The 25,516-nt window shown below is 38.1% G+C and overlaps 1 protein-coding gene across 3 annotated transcripts in view; it reads left to right on the top strand.

Annotated features, from left to right (window-relative positions):
- becn1 (beclin 1, autophagy related) overlaps positions 1–22,151 on the top strand; it is a 42,373-nt gene extending 20,222 nt beyond the window's left edge. For 2 of the 3 annotated variants that reach the window (XM_079476877.1, XM_079476879.1), the window contains 7 exons: positions 1,971–2,107; positions 9,538–9,732; positions 16,246–16,392; positions 16,534–16,683; positions 16,902–16,989; positions 17,726–17,868; positions 21,752–22,150. In XM_079476877.1, coding sequence (XP_079333003.1) covers positions 1,971–2,107; positions 9,538–9,732; positions 16,246–16,392; positions 16,534–16,683; positions 16,902–16,989; positions 17,726–17,868; positions 21,752–21,920 — 1,029 coding nt within the window. In that variant the 3' untranslated portion in view covers positions 21,921–22,150. Of the gene's footprint in view, positions 1–1,970; positions 2,108–9,537; positions 9,733–16,245; positions 16,393–16,533; positions 16,684–16,901; positions 16,990–17,725; positions 17,869–21,751 lie in introns of all 3 variants that reach the window. The other variant, XM_079476878.1, reaches the window with a different exon arrangement.
- The last annotated feature ends 3,365 nt before the right edge of the window (positions 22,152–25,516 follow it).

Genomic DNA, 25,516 nt, shown 5'->3' with positions numbered 1-25,516 from the left:
TGGGGACCCCTGGTTATATAGAGGCCGTTATGTATGAAGCTTTCCTGTACCTCAGTGGTAAGAGCATTCCGTTAACAACACAAGGTTGTGGGTTCGATCCCAGGGGAATTGCACATACATATGTATAAATGTATAGGATAATGCAATGATTTTTAGTGCTGATGGATGTGCTCTGTATGCAAGCAGCCTAATTTCGTACCTGAGGTTGATGTCCTTTCTGACTGCGGTGCTTTGCCACCCTCCTCCGCTGGCCTCTCTGCGTTGTCTTTGGTTGATATTAACCAACATTTAATTTCGACAAAAACGAACTGAATTTGAAGTCTACAAATAATCTGCATTGACAGCCTATGTAAATGTTTAGCATGGAGCTTGACTTGCTGCACATCAGTGAAAGTGAACTATTTGTCAGTTATGGGACCCATATCCGAAATGTGACCTATGCATTTAACCCAACCAATAAGCACAAATCAATATAATTTCAAATCACGTGCATAGTTCGTTCTATTTCATCTAGCTTCATCTGAGAAATATTTTAACTTGTAATTGATTTTAATTATTCTTGTGTAATTGTTTGTGAGTATGATGTTTTTCAGCACAGTCACTGAACACAACTTAAACATAACATAATCTGCAATTTTACAGAAGAAAATTATTTATAATAATAATAATAATATATAAATGTATATATATATTATCGTCATTGGTATAGTTATCGCAATAAATACCTGAAATAATAGGGATACATTTTTTAGGCTATATTGCTCATCCCTACTAACATGGCATTATAACAATATACGATATTGCTGATAAACTCTTTGTTGTCACCTTACTTTTCTTCTCATTTTTGTCCTGGGAAAATAGTTGTTGACAAATATCTTTCATTAACAAAATTAACACCGATAAACTAAAAAAAAGTGCCGGGCCACTCATGCAGCACCCGACCATGATACCCCGAACATGCACAAACTAAATCACTTTACAGGTAATTTACTACACACTGTCATATAAATAAACTTTAAATACTATAGAAATCATTTAGACTAAACCCTTGTCTTGCCTAATGGCCTAAGCACACTTGTGTTTTCAGGGTGCTCTGAATGACTGATTTCATATGCATAGATACAGACAGCGAATCTCAAGTTCAGTGTTTAACATATCAGTTGTATCAAACATGACAAGTCAGCTTTATTTATATAGTGCTTTTTAAAAATTTCAAAAAAGCAGTTACAAAGCAGCTGTACAAGAAAACATTGACTATAAGCAAAACATATAAGGTTATGCAATTCAAAACACAGGTCAAATATCTTAAATTCCTTTTTTGCAGTGTTAATTAAATAAAACTATAAAATTCTTGCAGCCCCCCAGCCAGGCAAACAGGGAAAAACAGTATGCAAATCGGGGCGAGGAACCCAAAACTCCATTTGTGGAGAAAAAATCCTCAGAGGGAAACCAGGCCTAACCAGGGGTTTCCAGTTCCCCTCTGGCAAAAGCTGCATTCTCTGCACAAGTATTAGTTTATTAGTAAAAACTGTGGTTTATATGAGCTGCATGTGTCAGCTGCGTGTGTTTGAGCACAATTCAAATCCACTTGTAATGCAGGGAAAAATACTGTGAGACGTGGTTTTGTTCTTCCAACCTTTTTTTTTTATATGCTTTTGATTAAAATGTGCTAGGGATAAAGACAGAACGATCGCCATATGTCATCAAAGTTCCGCTAGAGCACACTTCAGTTTGGAGAGAAAAAGGAAGTGTTATCATAAGCGCGACTATTGTCTACATCACTCTAAAAATATTTTTCGATGATCCAATACATTTTTGGCTGGGCAAAAATTCCCTTTGGTGCCTTCCAAAAAATTACAAATAAATTATTGTGCATTGTCATTCATAATAGACTTTGCAATACTCCATGATTTTTTTTGTATTTCATAGTGACTCTAATCAGAATTAATGGTCTGTGTGTTTGTCCTTAGGTGACGAGTGACCTGTTTGACATCATGTCCGGTCAGACTGATGTTGATCACCCTCTGTGTGAGGAGTGTACAGACACACTCTTGGACCATTTGGACACACAACTCAACATTACAGAGAATGAATGCCAAAATTACAAGTATGACACACAATGTTCAACAACTATCATTTATCTTTCATGTTCTGTGAGTGGGATACTGTATGTTATTTGCCAGTTGTAGAGTCAAATATTATATTTAGATTGACACTAATATCTGACTGATATCTGAACTCTTCCCTTCAGAATGAACCCTAAACGAATGCACCTTTCTGTAACTTTTTGTTAATCTGTGACTTAGACTTCATACAGTACTGTGTGGGGCAATCTGCTTAACACTTTTACTAGAAAGTTACAAGTCACAAGAAATTGTACAACCTACATGCTTTTTCTGATAGGGATATGTTAGATTAGCTCATGCACAGTATTTATTCATGTCAGTGACACACAAAAAAATCACCTAATTTTTTCACCACTACTGGGAGCATGTAAATGGTCATCAGTGTTCACAAACACTGTGTCTCCTAGTGTGCCCAAAGTGACAGTTAATGTCAACTGTTACAGCTGATTTGTTTTATTTACTAAGATAAATAAAAACTGTGTACGTTTTAGTTTGTTAGCTAATGCATTAATTATCCCTCACTCAACTCAACTTTAATTTATATAGTGCTTTTTTCTATTTTCATTGTTACAAAGCAGCTGGACATGAAAATATGTTAGCTATTAGCAATACATAAAATAACATGCATGCATTGACACACACACTAACGCACACCAAAACACACGTACATGCACACGAACACACACAAAGAGGGAGAGACCGAAGATAAAAGAAGATAACCAAATTTTTAATTCAAAGTCGGCCAGTGAAAACTGAGGAATTTTGTGGCAACCAATGTTCACCAAAATACCCATCCCAAGCATCGCTTCACGCCACAGCTAACACCTCATGTCGCTCTGAAGCCTGCATCACACCCACTCACACTGGCTCCGCCTACAACACAGCTTTGCTTAAGCAAAACCAACGCTCATAAGCAATCATTGCAGAAATTGTGAAGGCCAGAGAGCATGCTGCACCCGGCAAGATTCTCAAGAGGAATGTGATGTGAGTGACAAGATTTATGAAATAAAATCACTGTCAAAAATAAATGTACGTAACTGAAAGAATTTGTGTGTAATATTATTTTATTCGTGCGTAATTTTAAAAATTGTATGTAATTCAACTTTTTGTGAGACTTTGATTTCAAAATCTTCGGCCACAACAGTTTACAAGTACGACAATTTGTTTTATTTGTTAGATTACAACTTCAAATTCTACGACTATGACATTTTACAGACACAACCGCAACTCCGTTACGTGCACGAAGTGCGAATTACGAACACGAAGCACTGTGTGCGAAGAGACTGTCAAAAATACGTCATCAGCTCACAGGCATTACTATCCGAAGGAAGATTGATCGATTCCACGACGTAGTGCGCATGCGCCCCCGCTTAAACAACTAGCGCCAAAATGACAGCTCCACAGCCAAGCGTCTCAAGTTTTAATTTTAATTCGGACACGATTAACAGTTACTTATTTCTAGTAACAGATAGGAGATATATTATAGAGACAGATTCGGTTACGTTTAGCTGCTCAAAGAATAGTTTAGCCCCCGACTCTAATAAAACAAACACAAACAAGCTTAATCAGGTTTTATTATGTCTCGCGAACCTACTGATTAACGCGCTGGTTTAGGAGGTCTTCACTGCATTCCTACTAGGGTGGCCATTTCCATAACACCAAAAAGGAGGACACTTTGCGGCATTTAGTGAGGCAAGAATAACTGCATCTGGTGTACTCGCAAATACAATACAATTTTGTCTATCATATCTATGGTATCATGATACAGTGATTCTGAAATAGCCTACTCTATTACTTGCCAGACAATTTGATCAACAACATATCTTGATGTAGACCTATGTGTAACAGAAGAGGCAAAAAAGTGTTTGTTCACAGTATTTGTATTTCTTCAGGACACTCCTGTATGACTGGTGATGCTTGACTGCATGATAGACTTTACAAAGCTCTACAGCGGAGATTTTGTCATCCTGAGGTGATGTTGCCACTCGAAATTAAGACCTAAGGGAAGACGCACCAGCAGCTCGTCGGTTACCTTTATGTTTTTCAGTGCTGGCATGTCGGTCAATGGCGGCTTTCCCTTTACTACTAACGTCCACTTCACAGCGACATAGTGTGCAAAATCCATGGAAAGCATCTCTACTGCTTTTTGATATGAATTCGTGGTCTTGTGTCCATTCCGGATTAAATGATGTTGGACGTTTCGGCATGTTAACGTTATGATGTGACGTAGCCTGTACGTGCCCCACCTACACGTCGTGAAGGCTTGTTTACGTTTTTAACCAATTATATATCAGATATTTATTTGACATCTCTTTCAGCCAATCATCTGTTTGACCGGAGATCTTACGGCGTCAGACGCGATGCTGCTGCGTCCCAATAAAGGTTTTACAGCGCGTTTTTTAAGGCCGATTCAGCGCAACTCCGAAAAGGAGGACAAATGAGTGTCCGGCTTGAGGCTGCGCCGGACGCCAGACAGGGGGCTTAAAATCCGGACTGTCCGGCCAAAAGCCGGACGTATGGCCACCCTAATTCCTATGCTTGCAGTAAAGCATGTTCGATAGCATTTGGTTGTCTGCTTCATGAATACATAACAGTGTCCGAATTAAAACTTGAGACGATGAGTGAGCGCTTGGCTGTGGAGCTGTCATTTTGGCGCTAGTTGTTTAAGCGGGGGCGCATGCGCACTACGTCGTGGAATCGATCAATCTTCCTTCGGATAGTAATGCCTATGAGCTGATGACGTATTTTTGACAGTCTCTTCGCACACAGTGCTTCGTGTTCGTAATTCGCACTTCGTGCACGTAACGGAGTTGCGGTTGTGTCTGTAAAATGTCATAGTCGTAGAATTTGAAGTTGTAATCTAACAAATAAAACAAATTGTCATACTTGTAAACTGTTGTGGCCGCAGATTTTGAAATCAAAGTCTCACAAAAAGTTGAATTACATACAATTTTTAAAATTACGCACGAATAAAATAATATTACACACAAATTCTTTCAGTTACGTACATTTATTTTTGACAGTGATTTTATTTCATAAGATTTGGTATCAGCTACGTGAGACAACCTCCCATCTGTTGTCCAAGAAACTTCTGCCACACTGGACTGGACTTCCTGTTAATGTAGACAGGTGCTCCCTCATCACTCACAGAGTCAAGATGAGCGGGGCAGGAAGAATCAATAATCAGACGTGTCCATTTCTACCAGTTTAAAGACACTTAAACAAACTAATGTCAACCAAGCAGAAGTGAACTTCCTCCTCAACACCAAAACTGCGAAGAGGGTGGGGTCCACTCAACGGCCCCCCCTAGACACGGCACTACAGGCATTTGCTTGGAGAACAATCATGCCATCCCACCTGCTGTTTCATCCAGGACTGCTGCTATGCATCTCCGCGGAGATAGGAGACACTAGGGCATAATTTGTGCCGGAATAATCCTCATTTGGAAGGCCCTGCTCCTCAAATGTTAATGGAAATGTTATTGCTGATCTTTAGCCGTATTTTAGGTTTGTGACTCTTTAAATTTAAATTATGGATTGCCTCAAGGATCGGTTTTGGTGCCAATCCTTTTTAGGGCATTTGGCAATATTATTAGAGACATGGAATTAGTTTCCACCGCTATGCAGATGCTACTCAGCTATATATTTAATCAAGACCGATGAATCCTCCCAATTATCCGCATTGGATAATCCAAAACATTTAATGACTAGTAGTTTCCTATTTTTAAATTCCAATAAAACAAGTATTACTTGTTGGACCAAAGACACGTGTACCTACACGTGTACATGTTGAAGTGTACCTATGATGAAAATTATAGGCCTCTCTCATCTTTTTAAGTGGAAGAACTTGCACAATTGGTGGCTGACCAAATACTTTTTTTGCCCCACTGTATCAATCTTTTATATTTAAATCGTCGGTGTCTTGTTGTATGCATAAAAAAAAATCATTTTCATGTTACATGGCAAAGTTCACCCGCTCTCTCTTTTCTCTAATAAAAAAGCGCGCCTGTCCAGGGAGAAGAGTGAATAAGCATAGGCGAATATACCCCCTTTTCAAATAGACCTAAGCTAATATGGCTTAAAGTTACTGAGACAGGATCAAGATTTGTATACAGTGTTGTTATAATATGACATTTCATAAAAGAGCATAATCCATACTGCTGATATTCATTTATTTGGATTAATTGATTTGACATCATTTGTATGTGCAGTGTATTTTCAGATGTGCCTATTTTTTATTTATATTGTTAGACGTTAAGTAGCTATGCCATTAGTATATTAAGCCTGTTTCCGCCACTGAATAAAACATAAACAAGGTAATTGCAATTTTTTGTCTCTCAGTTCTGACTTTCGTTTCGCCGTAATTCACACTTCATAAAACCCAATTTTCATCTTGCACTTTTATGTCACGTAATTCCGAAGAAAAGAGTACATTTTTTAAGAGTAAAAATTGTAGTAAGCATATACTTAATCACTGTTTTAGTTATGAGGGAGTCTTTGGAAAAATAAAATGCTGTAAGGGGTCCCTGGCCCCAAAACGTTTCAGAACCCCTGGTGTACACAACTAAACGTTGCTATCTTTGCTGTATCAAATGACGTATTCATAGTCATATCTGTTTGACCAGTGTTTTTTAAGTTGTTGCTGCAGTTATAAATAACAGCTCAAGCAATTGTCCCGGCGCCTTACACCCACGGACGATACTCCAGCTTCCTGCCAAACTTGCCCGTTCATTATCAAAGTAAAATCGTTATTGCCATTATAATTATTACACATTCTTTTTTATGAAATATATGCACGCAACAGATCAGCACAAACATTTTCCATTAGCGCTTCAGGAGCGGGATATGCCAAATGAGGCAGAAATTAAGCCCTGTATCTTATTTATAATAATGACGCTATGACATGATTTCCCTGATTGATTGTGTAACAAAGTTCCATAAAAGGAAGGAAGGAGGTGGGAACTGGCGAACATTTAACAAAGTTAAATAAACAAACAACAAATAAGGAAGTAAAAGACCGGCAGCCACAAAACCATAAACACATTTACATTTATTCATTTGGCAGACGCTTTTATCCAAAGCGACTTACAAGTAGTTTTTTTACAGTTGCACATTACTGCAGAGCAATCAGGGGTAAGGTGCCTTGCTCAAGGGCACTTCAGTCATGACCTGCTGGCACTGAGATTTGAACCTGCAACCTTCTGATCACAAGCCCAACGCTTTAACCTCTAGGTCACATCTGACCCCTAAACACAAACTTAACAAATGCCGGGGTCCGGTCCTCTCTCGTCAACAGTCCTGCCCCTCGTCCTCTTAAGCTCCCGATCTCCTCCGTGAGATATGTGGGACCGGTGTGTGCACAGCTGATTCTGACTATCACTCAAGCCTTCGGCCCCGCCTCACGGCTCTCGTCCCACCTTCATCACCACAGATTGGCTGAAACATTTAGGCATTTGGCAGAAGCTTTTATCCAAAGTGACTTACATTGCATTATCCTATACATTTTACATAGGTATCTGCCATCCCCTGGAAACGCAATGCTCTTACCACTGAGCTACAGGAATGCTCTGAAAGACATTGTTTACCTGTGTGAAACCTTAATGATGCATTTCTGGTGCTTAAAACAGTTCTCTTACTTCGCTTTATAAATATGATGGCATTGAGAACTTTTAACACTTTGATGTATTTATCCTAGCACAGACATTTATTTTAAGCCTTTGCCAATACACAGCTATAAAAAACACCTCTTCCAACCCCTTGTGCTGATGGATGAAAGTGTCTCAAATCCGTGAATACTAGTATACTGAAAACAAAAGTTGCATATTGACATATACAAATGAGAAGTAAAATCTGGTATTGACCGCATGTACAAAGACGGAATGTAAACATTTAAACAAGTCTTTTTTTTTACAGGATTTCATCATAATTTAACATGTTTTGTAATTAAGACAGTTACAAATGTAACATGCATATTTAGGCAAATATTGTTCTTTTTTCGCTCCTGTCTTCATGCATGGGGTACAGCATTATAACAGTCACAAGCCTGTTATAGGGCTGGGCTGAGTTTTTTCTTTTGGTAAAACTGTCACTTCCTCACCACTAGGGGTGCAAGATGTTCTGTATAAGTCGTCCTATGATGTTAGAAGTAAGTAGCGTCAGAGGCTGAAGCATGGACTAGCTGTGTTCTCAAACTTTGGGTCCTAGTTGAGAAACGTCTGTTTTAAGCATAACTTTACTTACTTTCATTTGAGCTTATATATGAAGTGTATGTTTATATTATAATGTCAGATATTCCTGGACATAGCACAGAGACTGCTGAAGGTGATGAACAATAAGGTGTCCCTCAGGGATTAGTACTGGTTCCTATTCTTTTTAGTATATATATGCTGCCTCTTAGACAAATTATTAGGAATTATGGTCTGGGTTTTCACTGCTATGCTGATGACACCCAGATTTATTTTAGAACTCAACCTGATGTGGCTGGCTGGCACCAGAATATATTTGTAACCTTGTTACACTGTCAACACCTGCTCATCTCTCCGCTCTGCTGATTCTCTTATGCTCTTTCAGCCCCATTGTAAACAGTCTCTCACTACGGGGTCGTTAGAGGGTGTTCCAAGCTTTGGTTGTCCGAGAAACATTTATACACAAACCCATAAGTAACATACGAGAGACATCTGACTTGAGCTCCGCTGCTGTTCTCCTATCGGTTGTCGCTCCTGGAAGTTGCTCATTACTAGCATAAAGTTGAGCAAATCTTGACTTTGTTGAGACTCCAGACACGCCCACTATCAGTCGCCAAATGGTCACTTTCGTTTGTGTCGCTGGATGTCGATAGGTTACCCAGTGCTTCCCACAGGATTTTGACAGACTTTTGGTTCTGTTTATGTCAGAAACTAATTAGCATATTTGTGACGTCACCACATTGTGTTAGTGTCCGCACTTGATTTTTGTTTTTCTTCTCATCTCTGATCTGTCACAATACTATATGTTACAACTGAATGCCAACAGCAGTCTGGTGCCACTCACACCAAACAAGTCGGATATTAATCTACCTGGGCGGACCGCCCAAATAAATGCATTGTATGGGAAACACTGGGTTACCATTGAATGACATCGCAATCTTTTTCTCACTGACATTCTTTGATGGCGCTTCCATGATGTCCGTGTAAGAGTAATACCTCATCTGACCTCAGAAAATGGAGGACAACTAGGAGTAGACACCAACACAAAATGACAGTCATTATTACAGTAAATCTTGCCAAATGTATGTGAATATTTTTTGTGACAATGCAAAACTTTGTAAAGTGGCATATAAATAAAATGATTCGACAAGTAGCCTTGTTTAAATGGATTCTACATAAGTAGACGTTATATTATAATAGGTTGTGACTTTGTCTGTAAATTGTCAGGAACTGTTTAGACTTGCTGACTCAGCTGCCAGAAGAGGAGCAAACCAGTTTACTTACTGATCTCCAGCAGCTAAAACAGGAGGAAGAATCCATGATCCAAGAGCTGGAGCGCATTGAAATTCAACGTGAAGCCGTGGCCACGGAGCTAGCTGAGAGACGCAGCCACAGTCAACAGCTGGACACAGAAGAAATTCGGTGCGTATGAAAAATATAATATAATTGTAATTAATTCAAATTAAGTTACATTTTATTTCTGTAATACTTTTTTTGCATAATTTCAGGATTCTGACTTCTTGTCATTGCTATATATAACATTCATCACCCAAATGCAGCGAATAAACAACACAGCTGAACTTCGCGAACATAGTGCTCTCTCTCTCTTCTGCACACAAGTGAAATTGACTTTTGTGCATGCTCCTTCTCCCGCTCTCCTCGGTTAATGCATGGGTGTGCCACATGCTTTACCGTGAGAATTGTCTTATAAGGGACTAAGAAAAGTTGTTATGTAATGATTTTTCATGTTCGAAAAAAACTTTCGGAAACCTGTACGAACACTGGAAGAGTGTATCAAGCACAGAAATACTACTCAATATGTCCAACTCGTTTTTTCAAAGTTCACCATGTTAAGCATGAGAAGACGGCACGTTTAACATTGTAAAGAAGTCAGAATGCATGACACAGCGTTGCATCACCCCTTTAAAAAGTGTTAACTTTGTGAAAAAGCCTACTGCAGATAAATTTCTTGATTTATGACAACATATATGGTGGTAATCTAATGACATCGTAGAGCAGATTCGCTTTTGTAGAAAATAAGTAAGGTTTTGCCACTTTAATGAATGACGCGCATCCCAATACACACGAGCAAACACCAGTTCCTGCAACCTTGATATTGTAGACAGCGTTTGTCATTTATGCCTAGCCCCTAAACTCTAGCCCATCTGCTGAGTGAGGCAATGAGTCAATTTGCGCTGAGTGAAGATTGTGAATAGACTGCCACGCAGCAGTAAACAAGAGTCAAGACACATTAAATGAGTACTGCCATGGAGGAAGGCTCATTCTGGTTGAATACCTACTGTAACATGTTGCTAATACCAGCCTGTTACTCGACAGTAGAAGTTGATTCATTTCTCTCCGTGACCGGTGGCGTTACTTTCTCAAAGTTTAACTGTGATGTACTGCCCTTTTAATTTTTTTTTTTTTGCGGGAGAGAGGGTTTTGCTTACCTCCACATGACTGATAACGCACAACAATGTTCTTGTTCAATGAAGCGGCTTTGGTAGTACTTTCCGTGCAGGCGCTTACAAGTTTCAGTTCGATTACATGGCGGGTGCGACAGGCAGGCATCCAGACTTTGAAAAAGCAATTTTGCTTTTTACAATATTAATGATAAAACGGCAAAGATGTAACGCAGCTGTAACGTATAGTTACCTGGGATTGGAACTATGATATAGTTACTAGAATATTATTACTATTTTTTTAATAAAAACGCAGTTACCAAAAAAGTAATCCAACTACTGCCCAACACTGGTTGCATCTATCAGACTGCTTGTCATCCAGAAGATTGTTCTTGGATAGGTATAAGGAAACTTAGTTGAAAACTGCCATTTCAAGAGTTTTCGCAATAAAAGGGAGGAGAGAGACAGGTCTGTAACTGTCGGTAGTAGTAGGGTCCAATGTGGGTTTTTTGAGTAGGGGCGTGACCTGGACTGTTTGAATGTGGATGGAAAAGTGCCGGTGAGCAGGGAGATGTTGATGATGTGTGAGTGCAGGTGAGAGTGAGGTGGATGTGGCCTGAAGGAGATGGGAGGGGATTGGGTCAAGCGGACAGGTGGTGGGGTGGCGAGAGAGAAGTCGGGTGACTTCAGTATCAGACAGTGGGGCGAAAGAGGAGAGTTCGGTGTTAGAAGTGAGGGTAGTGTGTACCGAGGTCTGCTGTGCTGAGAATTGTTTGCTGATGGCTGATGTTTTCTCAGTGAAAGATACCACAAAGTCCTCATCAGTCAAGAGGTAGTGGGCGGAGGAGGAGGGGGGCAAAGAAGAGACAGGGTGTCCGCGCGGTAGTAATAGGTAGTAAAAACAATCTAACACAATTATGTCCCTTTAAAGGTATTAAAAGGTAACAAACGCTATTTGACTTAGTAGTAAATTTTTCATCACCACCCCAATATATAACGAGTTTCCATTTTTTCCGAGTTTCGTGGTTGATAGGCTATCAGCGACGCCAACAACAGTTTCGGGCTTTTTGCCTCCGTTGATGTTAGCCACTTGCTTCTATTTTCTACCAAATTTACAGTGTGAAATGGGGAAATGTACGTTTTCGCGAACTTGGGTTGACGACCCATCATTTAAAGACTGGCTTAAGCCTGTCAGGGGGAATGACCGGGAAGCATTTTGCACTGTCTTCAAAAAAACTATAAATGTTACCTGGAACGGCATTACCGCTATGAAGTCACACAGTGGATCGAACATTCAGCAGCAGCGGCTTCGCGTGAGGGGGGAAGCAGCTCCCTATTTCGTTGTTTTGCGATGCTAGCAGCACTACACATGTCGCGGCAAATCATTCCAACTCAAGGTCAGCTGTCGTCGCACCACCTCAGCAGCAAACCAGTGCCACCAGCACCACCACGACATCGATAGCCAGACAGCAGACCTTAACTCAGGGCTGACCTGGTGCCTGAACCATCATTCATATAATTAGAATCAGGGCATTGGGGAATTGTTCCAAAACATGTTCACTGACTCCGATATACTCCGATACTGACTCCAAAAGTTTTGCGTGTGGCGAGGATAAAACGGCGTACATACTTTGATTCGGCATTGCTCCACATTTTTAGAAGCTGCTTATAAATGGTTAGGTTAACTCAAGGGCTAGGGTTAAGGTAAAGACAACTGAAACTCAACTCGGCACTACAAAAAACATAATTCACAATGACAATACTTAATGATCACAATTAAACATTAGTGTACCTAATATGTATGATGGGTGTGACAGTGTGATTATAGAGTGTTCACACCAAACGCGGTAAATCGTGCTATTCGCGTGTTGAACGCTTGAACATTTTGAGTTTACTCGCATCATTCGTGCGTGAAGTTCGCTTCATTACAGATGCGAATTCGCATTTTGGGAGGGGCTTCTGCCGCTCACTCACAGCCCTACAAGAGCAAGCTCCTGATTGGTTAACGCTGAACTAAAAAGTTCAGATTTTTCACCTCGCACAAATCACGCGACTGCTCAATTTTCACTGCCTTATTCGCGCGAATCGCACCGCAAGTAGGTCATCTCGTCTTTGCATTGACTTAACATGTAAATCACTAGCGCTTGACGCTTCATTCACGCTTTGTGTGAACCAGTGGTGTCCAACTTGGTGCCCGTGGGCACCTGGTAGCCCGCATGAACTCTGTAAGGTGCCCGCTAAACACAGTGCTCACCAATAATGCTCAAGACAGTTCACAAATCTGTGACTATACCGATCAGCCAAGTGCTACATCGACATGAAAGGTTATTATTAGCAAGTGTTATAAGCTTTAATATATTCAAGTTCAAAAATATCTGAAAGAAAACTGAATTTGGTTCTGTGAGCATAAAAATAAGGCATCACATGTTTAAAGTTTGAAAGTATGTTATCGGATTTTGGATATTTTGGTAGCCCTCGCTTACAAAAAGGTTGGAGACCCCTGGTGTGAACACACCCTTATAGTAAGTAGTAAGTGGTGCTTTGCATACCCCCCCACCCCCCAAAAAAGAGCTGCTGCTTGATGTCGTGTTGGTAGTAAAACTATTTTGGAGGTTGTAAAAAAGGTAGTAAAAGGTAGTAAATTCATCTCTATGATTCCTGCATATACCCTGAGAGAGTTAAAGGTCTTAAAAAGCTGCCGAGTGTTAGGTGCATTGCTCACCTTGGTGGTATAAAAAGATGTTTTCGCCATGGTAACACTTATGTTGCCCTTTATCTGTATCTTGAACTTTTAAAGACATGAACCTGTGGACTTGACAAACCATGACCAGAACTCCAGGTAAAAATCTTTATTGTTCTACCTAAGAAATAATGTCACATACATATTGGATGGCTTGAGGTTGAGTAATTATCAGCCAGCTCCTCTACAGATATGACTGTGAATCCAATGCAGTTTTGTTTACAAATGTTTTGTCATTTTTACAAGCAGTATTTAGGGCACTTATTGATTCATTTCTGCATTGTGGGACCTAGTACACATGATTGAACAGTTTCAGAATTACAGAAATGGTGTTAACTGGATAACTGCCCCTAAGTGCCATCTTGAACGGAATTGGCCAGTTAAATTTCCATCCCTTCTGGCGTTGTGCAATAAGGCATCAGTAAAGGATTGGAGAAGGGGATCCGATTCCCGTAGCGTTTCATGCAATGTCGAGATATCTCTCTCAAAAGGGAACAGCTCTTGTGTGACGCCCCCCTTATGCTTCCTGGAAAAATGTATGTTGTGCCACACATGGTCCACATGCAAATAGTAAGGAGAACTGGCCTACACACACACATTGAGACAGCAAATACTAGAGTGTTTCCTCTACATTATTTCAAGTGGTGGACCACCACATTCCTCTACATTATTTAAGAAGTTTAGAAAATTACCACCACATCACACAGGACAATTGAGATATTGAACATTACATACAAAACACCAGTACAAACAAGCACAAGGCCCAGTGCTTAGAAGCAGCCCTTTTAATTATGCTCAAGAAACACTGGCACTTAAACCAAAACTAATATCAACAGATATGTAAGTGGAAATAATACCAGACATGTCACCACAAGAAAAAAACAGTGGTGATCGGTCCCTAATCGGGCCAGCAGTAATTCATTGGTGTCATCAGACTTAAGTGTTAAGGGCTGATGTTGGATGCATTGTTGTAACACTGGCCTCTGCAGTAACTGATATGCCCATGTCTTGTTAAAACACCAAGTATAGACTGGCAAAGAGACTCCCCTGAATGAATCTGGATTGGGTGAAACTGGATTAAACTAAAATATAGCATGAAGAATGTGAGTTTGTCGAAACAACACTGATTGGAAAGTGCTTTTCCACTTTAATTTTACTGATTATCTCTGTGATGACATATTCTCCCATCAGTTCAAATTCTAGTCATGTTGTTGATTTAGAGGTATGATGGCGTTCCCTTACCAAATGTTTTCTCAATTGGTCCCTCTGTTATGAAAAATGCTTCCTCTGTTATTTGACAATATTTTTGTTCCAGGATATCAGATACTGAGCAGAGAGAGGTACTGTGCAGAATTTGCTAAACTAAAGTTGTAAATAAAGTTCTAAATACAGGGGCGATTTCTAGGTTTTCAATGTTGGGGGACTCAGTCTCCAATGAGGATATATATAAATAAATAACACTGTACATAGCCACTCTCTTAGCACCACATACTGTTTACATTACTAAAATAAATAATTCAGAAATAATATGCAGAATAAAGACAAGTTGTTTAAATTAATATCACATTAATCGATCGATCTGCAACATTTATAATTCAAAGTGACAACAACTGTCACAAATCCGCAAAATAAATGTCACAATATCATATCAAGTTATTTCTTTCAGCAGTTGATTGATATGATGTTTCCTTGCCATTCATTCTGATTAGCACGAGCGCTGTCACTCCTGTGCATGACTGCGTGTTCATGTATTACATCCACAATATATTTTTAATTAATAATATAAAATATTCGTCTTAGGAACTCTGAACAATAAATAAAACAGCAGCCGCACCAGGCTGAACTACAGTTACTCGATCTGCCCGTCGTCTTTCCGGGGCTCTCGAAACTATCATCAGCTCTCAATAACTAGGTGTAAAACAGAAAAATTAAGAAAAATAAAACCGCACATCATCATGAATGACACATATCTGTGCGCAACAACATCATCATGCTTGTTTTGTAAAGTATGCCGTCATTGGTGTGAAATAAACTCTGCTTATGACGTTCAATCCACTCTGTGCTGCTATGAACTGAAGAATGTGCTAAATAACCTAGCCTGCTGCCGTTTTCATAATAAGAGGGTGCGTGGACAGAGAAAACTATTATGATTGGCTGTGTTTTGTGATTGATTGCCTTTTTCGTGTTCGGTATGGACAATCAAATTGCTTATTGCAGGAATCGCATCTTGTTTGGTTAGGATGCGGTGTTACTCTGCCATGAACAGTAGGCTACTACAGAACTCATTAACATCTATTGGACACACTTGCAAAACATTACACATGTAAATGTTACAGTGTCTATTATTGTTTTTATCCATTTTGCACAGTGGCTGATTTGTAGTTTGTACCACCAAAAGATTCTCTGTGTTTTTTTTTATATTTCCTTGCATTTCCAATGTAATTTTGACCGTAAAGGAGCCAACTGTGAATATTGTTTTGTGAGCCATTAACATACACGATTCATATCCATCATTTTTTGTGTATTCACAGAGCTAATATGACAAAAGTGTTACATTTTTATCTCATTCCGATGAAGCTACAATTTTTATCTTTTAAAATGTAAAATTGCTGAAGTGTACCAGAGGGTTAAGTTTTAAGGCGCTTGCAGGATTTGTCTCCGACGTAATGATGTGGGGAAAACAAATATTTTTTGGCCACACCTTTATATTACCACATCAAACTCATCTATCGCAAAAAAAATATTTTTAAATGTCTTCATGATACCTACTTTTTTCCTTCTGTATTTTCTTAGCTATCAAAAGGAATACTGTGAGTTTAAGCGGCAGCAGCTAGAGTTGGATGATGATATTAAGAGTGTGGATAACCAGATGCGTTACTGTCAAATTCAACTGGATAGACTCAAGAAGACTAATGTTTTTAATGCCACCTTTCATATCTGGTTAGTATATTTTGAGTCAACATTAATTTAACAATGATTGTAGCAAATAAATGTTTAAGGAAGAACTCATATATATCAAGAAGGCTTAGTAAACATTTAAACAGACATGCAAACATAGATTTCTTTCTGTTTTTTTTTCAGGCACAGTGGCCAGTTTGGAACAATAAATAACTTCAGACTAGGGCGATTGCCCAGTGTTCCAGTGGAGTGGAATGAAATTAATGCTGCCTGGGGTCAAACTGTACTTCTGCTGCATGCCCTCGCAAGCAAGATGGGTCTTCGCTTTCAGAGGTGTTGGATAGGAATCTATATAATTTTATTTAATTAATGAATATAACAGATAATCATTTAAAAGATTTGTTCATTTTAATTTCAGTTATAGTTAAATAATAGTTATTAATAGTATCTATTTACTTTTATTATTAGTGTTATAATTTTCCTTTTCTAACAGATTTATACAAGTACATCACAAACATGACAAATCTGAGGTTCAATGCTTTCTTTTGCAGATATCGACTAGTTCCTTATGGAAATCATTCATATCTGGAGTCTCTTACGGATAAGTCCAAGGTAGATGCACTTAAGTATTACTCAGAGGTGAATTACTAAGAAGGTCTTATTAGATTAGATTTTTGGTTTTGTACAAATCACAGAAAAGAAACTGCGTTTTTATGCACGGAGTATGCAGATATTTATCAAAACATCAAAACAAAAACTTGCCACGAGTGGGTAAAAACAAAACGGCAAGAATAAAAAAATCTAATTTCCTTCAAGACAGGAACAGGAACACTGGGGAATAACTTTACATTAACTCTTATAAACTGACACGGGACAGAAAACACTTGGGCCTTAAAAGGGAAAATGAACGAGGGGATTATCACAAAGGGCTAGTGACGGGAATAATAATAATAATAATAATATAATAATACTACTGACACGAAGGACAGGATCATTACAGATACGACATCTGAGGGGGAGACTGAGAACAGCCCTAGCAACCCCTGGACCCCCCCAACAAGTCTCCTAGGTTTTGGTACCCAAATGTTTACTGGTACCTTCACAGTGGTAAAGCCGTTTGAGTGTTCATGAAATAGAACACAAATTTGTGTTTTAACAGAAGTTAAGCAAATATTCACTCTGCCTGATTCCTTGCAATGGTTTCTCTTGCATTTTACATTCAGCTCTGGTGCGTGGATTATGGTCAAAACAATTGTTTTATAGAGTTGTTTGCCGCTTGTACCAGCTATTATATCAGCATCTAACTGCACACATTAGCTTTGTACCTTATGCCAGAAATAAAGTGAATAAAAGCTAATTTGTTATTTTCTTGTAGGAGTTGCCATTATATTGTTCAGGGGGTTTGCGCTTTTTCTGGGATAATAAATTTGATCATGCTATGGTGGCCTTCCTCGACTGTGTCCAGCAGTTTAAAGAAGAGGTGGAAAAGGGAGACACAGGCTTCTGTCTGCCATATAGGTGAGAATGTCCACAATACATAAATTATTTTAAAAGGTATTTTATTTTCATTAAGCATTATGTAAAAAAAAAATTCTGCAACTTTTCTGCAAAATGTCTTAAAGTGTGGGACACTGCCTAAACTGGTAGATACTTTTGCTTCAACATTTGTATCCCTTTCAAGTACTTTTACGATGTTTTCAATTATTAAGAAAACAGGGGCCTTTATTAATATAACTTCTGAATTTTGTGGGGCCCCTGTAATTGACACCACTTTTCACCCTATTAGCGACGGCCCTATTGATGAGTAAATGCAGTACAGTAATTTGCGCATAAAACTCTCCTCGAGATTCACAAATACTTTGCAAACATCAGATTTTATCGTTAAATAAAGCTGTGCATGTTAATGAATGCCAATAATTCATAAATAGAGTGCGCATGAACTCACATACACAATTAGCATAATCACTGTCTATGAAATACAGCTACAGAAATGTAATGTCTTAAACTTAATAACTAAGCCTCTTCGAGATACTTATTTTACTGTTATTCTTGTTTTAGTAGCTTTGACATGTCCATGATATTCCCCAACCACTCTCAGTCTCTCACATGGTTTTGTAATGCTGCTTGAGGTCAAACATAGCCTTATATATTTTAATACCAAACAAAAAGATTATTTTGAAAATGTTTTTGAAAACATCAGAACAACATGCTCCTAAAAACTTTTTGATAAGCTGTATACTAGAGAAACTGCAGTTATCCAGCAGTGCATCTCTCAGCAGCAACTGGAAGTCATAGAAAGTCGTAGGTTACAACGAACATAGGTGAAACATATCTAGACCGCACATTGGCCACTTTGGTCTGTTGCTGCAATACACAACTCCCTTCTTTTTTAGATTTGTCAAAGATTTGGTCTGTAATTTTTTTAAGTATAATGTCAGAGGCAGGGGGAATCTTTTTTGATAAATGTCAGCAATATATTACATTCATTTGTGATTTACAAACCTTAGAGGAAGATTGAATGGAGGTATATTTGTTTTCAATTTAGATTTAGTTTGTTTTTAGAGGTCAAACCACAAAGTGGCGTAGGAACATACAGTGCCCTCCACTATTATTGGCACCCATGGTAAATATGAGCAAAGAAAGCTGTAAAAATAAATCTTCATTGTTTCTGATTTTTATCTTTTATTTAAAAAATTTAACATTTCTTTGAAGGAAAACAATTTGAAGTAGGGTGAATATAACATTGTAAAAAAAAACGTTTCTTCCATAAATGTTGGCCACAGTTATTGGCACCCTTGTATTTAATACACTCCGCAACCTCAATTTAATAGTCCATTCCTCCAATAAATAATTTTTCCAGATCTTTCTAATGTTGGTGCTCCCTGTTCAGTTCATCCCACTCATTTTCTATATGGTTCAGGTCAGGGAACTGGGATGTCAATGATAGCATCTTGATGTTGTGCTCAGTTTTTTGTTGATTTAGATGTTTGTTTTGAACCCATTTGCTGATTGAAGATCTAACCACGATCCATTATAATATTTCTATAAGAGCAAGTCAGGTTTGGATTTTTATATCTGTTGGTATTTCATATAATATATGATGCCATGTATCTGAACAAGATGTCCGTAACCTCTGGTATAAAGGTAGGTCCACAGCAATGAAGAACTGATGTTATATTAAACTGTGTACATGAGGCACTTTGTTATCCCTATGTGCACCAAACCTTGTGTTATTGCAGCAAAAAAACTATTTTTCATTTCAAATGGCCATAGACCCCAGTCCTGTTTGAAGTCCCAGATTTTCAGATTAATATTGTAGTTATTTTTGCCTTTCGAGCAGATTTTTTTTTTCTTGAACACTGCACCTCCATCACCACAATTTGTTTGGTACAGTTTTCCTTTATTTTATTTTTTCTGACACTAAAATTCAACAAATTTCTGCAATTCTCCACCTGTGATCTTAGAATATTTTGGGTGGCAAAAGACTTTTCACTTTGCTGTGCATTAAGCCAATATAGACACATATTCTCTTTAAGGCATCTCCAGTCCATCAAAACCTCTTAATTATTGGCCTGATTGGAACCATTTACTTTTAAATCCACTTTCTATTTTGTGTAGCTCAACAACCTTTTGCTGCACATCAGAACTATAACCCATTGTGATGAATGATTAAGGGTGTTTGGGCTTTGTTACTTAATATTATTCTCCTGTGAAATAACAAATGCACCAAGGGTGCCAATAATAGTGGAGGCCACTGTATTGCTTCCGTAGGTGTTATTATTCTTCTGCTACTTCTTCTGCAATGGAAGTCTATGGCAGTCCATAAAACTGTACATGGAAAAGTTGTGAAATATGGCACACACATAGAGGATAGTCTGCTCTGTTACCATGGCAAATATGGAGTCTATAACAAAAACTCCATAACACTCTCCATAAAACTCCAAAAACTCTTTGTTTCTCTGATATTTCCTCAAATATTTTTTGATTGGCCAGTCTGTTCTTATATAGCACGTTATTGTAATTGCTAATTTTGCTTCTAATTTCTAAAATATTTTATTCAAAATCATGAGTGGTCTTGTTTGATACCCTGAATAATGGCAAGTCGAAGCATACCAAATGTTCCTCGGTTGATCATTGGGGGGGCCACTCATCAATTTTTTTTTTCTAAAATGCAGTATTTTTAGGAACGCAATAGTGTATCGTTATTTAACTTGCTGGGATTCATCATGACTATATTTTGAGAATACCTGTGAAGTTTTAAGCAGTGCCTTGTGGTCAAAAACATTTAATAGCATATGGAAATTCAACTTAATGTAATGCGATTTACACTCATTTATTTGTTGGCTCAATCTGAGTACTTCGATGTCAAACTTGTCATATTCCACCATACCTCCTGTGTGCCATATTGAATTATATAAAAAACTAATCGAACCCATCCTACAAACTTGTCAGATTTGCACAAAATAGCATCCACAGACACACCTGATAAAAATATATTAAAAACCTTTTGAATTATCCAACAGTTTACATATACTTCGTCAATTAATCTGTATCTTCGCAACATTTTGAAATATGGACACAAAACCTTGTATGAAACATCATTAGCACATCTTGTTCACCTCATATTAATATTACAGCAGCGTCGCCTAGTGGTTACAAGATCAAAGTGATTTCCTTGTGTTTTTGTGCTTTCACCTATGATTTTAAGTCTTCAAAACTCATCATCAGACACAGACACAACCACATGTATTTCCTTTTGTGCCCTTGTAGGGCTCAACCACATAATTGCTGCTTGCAGCTATATTTAATTATTTTATCAATCTGTATTATTACTTTTATTATTATTCTAATAATGTGTGCATGTATGAATTTTATACATATAAGGATATACATATGGGCATAGGTAACGGAAATTGTTGTTAACTTTTTTTATAACAAAACATGTTTGTTTTAAATGGGGAGCAAGGCACGAGTAGAAACAAGCATTGAGAAAGACAGGCCACATAGGGTCCATTCGTGAAGCCTTACACTCGACCAATGTCCACTAGCTGCTTTTTTTTTAAGATTGCTTGCATTTTAATTTCTGCTATCCCATCTGAAAATAGTTTGTTTTCATAATTTTATATTGGTTCAAGATTTGGGTCCCAAACCACTGCAAGGTAATTCACATCTGCATTGATGTTTTATAAGGGTATAGTATTACATTTACCACTGCTGTCAACTTAAGTCATATAAAGATTGATTCTCCAAAAACAATATTTTGTCCAGTGTTAATGCTCAGTGACTAGTATTTTTTTGAAAGCCCTCAGCAGTGGCTGGTGAGCAAAAAAGTTCATTTCAAGCCCTTTATATACAGAACGCTCTGACCAATACTGACATTGTGTTTGTCTTCTGTGTTCAGAATGGATGTGGACAAAGGCAAGATTGAGGACACGGGTGGCAGTGGAGGCTCTTACTCTATTAAGACGCAGTTTAACTCTGAGGAGCAGTGGACCAAAGCCCTCAAATTCATGCTTACTAATCTTAAATGGGGTCTGGCCTGGGTGTCTTCTCAGTTCTACAACCGCTAGATCTGATTCTGGAATGAATCCTGATTCAATACTGATAATGCAGTGTTAGAGCAAGAATGGAAAAAATATTTTTTGGAAAACTAATAGCTGTAAATAAAAGTATCTTTATTATCTGCTAAATATGATAACTTTGAAGGGTTTATCTACTTGTGGTTGTTGGTTACTGTCCTAAATGATTTTTCTAATTTCCATGTATTTTACCTAAAATAAATACACAAATCAAGTTATACAAAAATGCATGTTTTTTTTTCATTATTTCGTGTTTGCGATCCACTTATGGGAAGGGTATCTTCACCTGGCCTCTGAGGAAGCATCCATTGCACAAAGTCTGGCTTTGAGAGACAGGAGCGCATGCTGTTAATGTTTACTGTAAGGTGCCATCTTGGTGCCAGTCTGTCAGATACCACAGCACACCTTCAGGGGTCTAGTGGAGTCCATGTCTCAACGGTATATACCTGCAAACATAAGGGTATAGCTATACATTCATGCATGCAGCCTATATGTGTGCATGCCGTGTAAGTGCAATTACAGCAAACAGTAATAATCAAATACTAATTTAGCTTGAAAAGCTTTTCCCTAATGTATAAACACACACACATACATATTTACAAACATTTTGGAATAAAAAGCAATTATTATATAAATCTCTCTTATTCCAGTTTTTTTTCAGAATGTTTCCTGTCTCACCGTATATACAGTATATACAGACACATTTAAAAAAATAGAATATCATGTTCAAGTAATTTTTCCTTTGTAATTTAACTTCAAAAAGCAAACTTTCTTATATTCTAGATTCATCACACACAAAGTGAAACATTTCAAGAGATTGTTGTTGGTTTGTTTGAATTCTGATTGCTACGACTTATAGCTCAAAAAATAACAATCCAGTTTGTAAACAAAATTTGTTCATCTTAAGGAAGAGCTTAAGCTGTGTAGGGTCGAGTCAGACCAAAAGGTAAAAAATCGTAAAACGCCAACCGCCCTATGTTATCTTTTTTTGTATTGACCAGGACACATTCCGATACTCTCCCCTGAGCTTCAAAGGGATTCTTGGGGAGGACTGAACTGGGTCCTAAGCGACAAAAGCCATGTGGTTCAGAGATTCAAATTCTACAAAAGATCTGCTCTTTCTGTCCTCTCACCACATAAGAATGGCCTAAAGTGCACATAAATGTATCTCCACATTGTATGCTTGTTCCCCTGATATGTTACCTTAACCAGGCATATGTGTTCGTCATAGCAATGTTCATAATTGCTTTCTTGTACAAACTACAGGTCAATGTACTCATAACCCTGTCATATTATATATTGTTGTGGAATGTTGATCTTATAGTTTCAAAAAATTGCTCAAACAAAGAAGGTCCAGGTGTCCCCTGGGATCGAACCTACAACCTTGCGTTGTTATCGCAATGCTCTTACCACTGCATCTGAAAATGCAGTGTTCTTCAGGCCATAGTTATAGTGAAACTGATGCAAGGGGGGCTTTCTGTTATACCAATCAGGTAAGTTCCTGTTATCTCTTCTTTTCAATACCCAATTACGCTGCTTCTGCCACCAATAGATCCCAGGCAACTGGATACATTTTTAATCGTGGTTGGTGCATCATTACCTAATTTTTAAAAACAATGCATTCCATAAAACACTGGTCAGAGGAAAGTAACTAAGTTTTGCGTACCCAGAGGTGCTGGTCAGAGGAAAGTACCTAGGTTTTCTGTACCTCATCCTCTGAACTTTATTTAAACTCTAGGTCTCACAGACATTACTGGATTTTCTATTGCTGTAAAATGTTGAAAATTATTCTTAAACATGCTATATAAGTATTTTTATGTAAATAATGTTACAATCAGTATACCTGTTTAATGATTAAGTCATTAAATCATCTTTATATGTCATCCGTTCCTATGAATACTTCTTAATACTGAAGCAGGTATATTATGACTGTGGTAAATAATAGTGCACTTTGCATGTGAAATCATCATAAAGGTATATTATAACTGGTATATAGTAGTGCACTTTGCATGTGAAATTTACACAATATATTCCCCCCTTTGGGGCTCGCTTGAAGAAGTCCCACACACAAATTATTTCTGAAGATTAGAAACATAATTGGTCAGAATCAATTTCATTAACTTGATGTTTAAATACTCATTGCAGTTATGCAAGCCATAATAAAAATAAAAAATAAATCCATTCTATCCATCTTGGTTGTTTCGTGACATGGACAATGCCTGCTTGTAACCCACAACAAAATAAGGCCAGGTTTATGCATTTTCATAAAGTGGCTCATCACTTATCGAATAAACAACCATCTGATGTATCTGAGCAGGTGAGACAACTCGCTTAGTAACCCGCATCAAGCACGACCAACAACACAGTAGTATTATTATCGGTGACAAAATACAAGCCACCAACATCAGTATGTGATGCAGATTTGGGAACATGTTGGTGAACCAGTCCCACATAGAATTATCTGAATCTACTTCATCCTTTGCAATCATTGCAGACAACATTGAGATATTGTGTATTACTTCTTCGATAAGATGTCCTTACGTGTTGTGGTGTGGTATGTATGTGCAACAAGTCTCTCCTACCATAGCGCAAACGCCTCCCTGCGAGGCAGTGAGTTGATCCAGAACCAAACGATTTTGGAGAGCAGTAAGACGTAATCCTAGTAGTTTTTCTTTTATTCCTTCCATCAAAATTCCCATGATGCTAACAAACGATGATAGCTCATATCTGGTGATTTCTACTTCTTCCATCAATGATGACACTCCTAAAGCAGGACTAAAGGCTGCTAAAAGTTTTTCTGCGACTGTCCATAGATGCTGATTTTTAGGCATTGGGGTTTCATGTAGAACGTTGAATAATCTTCTTCTTATTCTGTGTTGACTTTCCATTGACTTGTGGGGCAAGATAATAGCCCCTTCGTGTAGTTGGATCAATGCACACAGTCCTTTCCAGTTCTTTGGTAATGACAAATATACTTGATATCCGCACAGCCAGTAGTATCCTTCAATGACATCTGTCCCTTGTTCATCAGGAACATTTCGCACGTCCTTTCTCAGAAGTAAGAATGTATCGGTAGGCCACAACTGGTTGTGGTGCTTCGCGGGTATTTGTAACAGGACCATAATATAGGAATAACAGGAATATAAATAATTAATCCATTCTGTGTTTTTGTTTGGCAATATCCATACAATTATAGATTCAAAACCAGATTGAACTTCATCTCTTGCTTTAAATTGGTGTGGTATATTTCTAGGTTGGCCTATAGCATCTAAATAAACATTTGGGTCGCTTTAATAGGCTCTTTTCACCATCTTATGTTTCGGTTGATCTTTTACATTTTCATCTGGATTCCATGTGATTATCGTATCTTGTATCAACTTTACTCTTGCACATAAAACCCACCCAATTTTTTGGTAGTGTTGCTCTTAGTTTGCCTCCCCACATACCCAGAAGTAGTCTGCTATAGCACTGACCTGGGTTTTGTAGGATTCAATCAATGGCCATCCTATTGTTATATTTGGGCAATCTTCCCATCCTATTACTCTGAAATTATCTGAGTGTGCCAGAGGCAAACTTATTATTCCAAT

The sequence above is a fragment of the Barbatula barbatula genome (assembly GCF_947034865.1).
Source record: "Barbatula barbatula genome assembly, chromosome: 16".
Classification (NCBI taxonomy): Eukaryota; Metazoa; Chordata; class Actinopteri; order Cypriniformes; family Nemacheilidae; genus Barbatula; species Barbatula barbatula.
The sequence above is the reverse complement of the archived record's forward strand: the minus strand, read 5'-3'. Positions and strand labels throughout refer to the sequence as shown.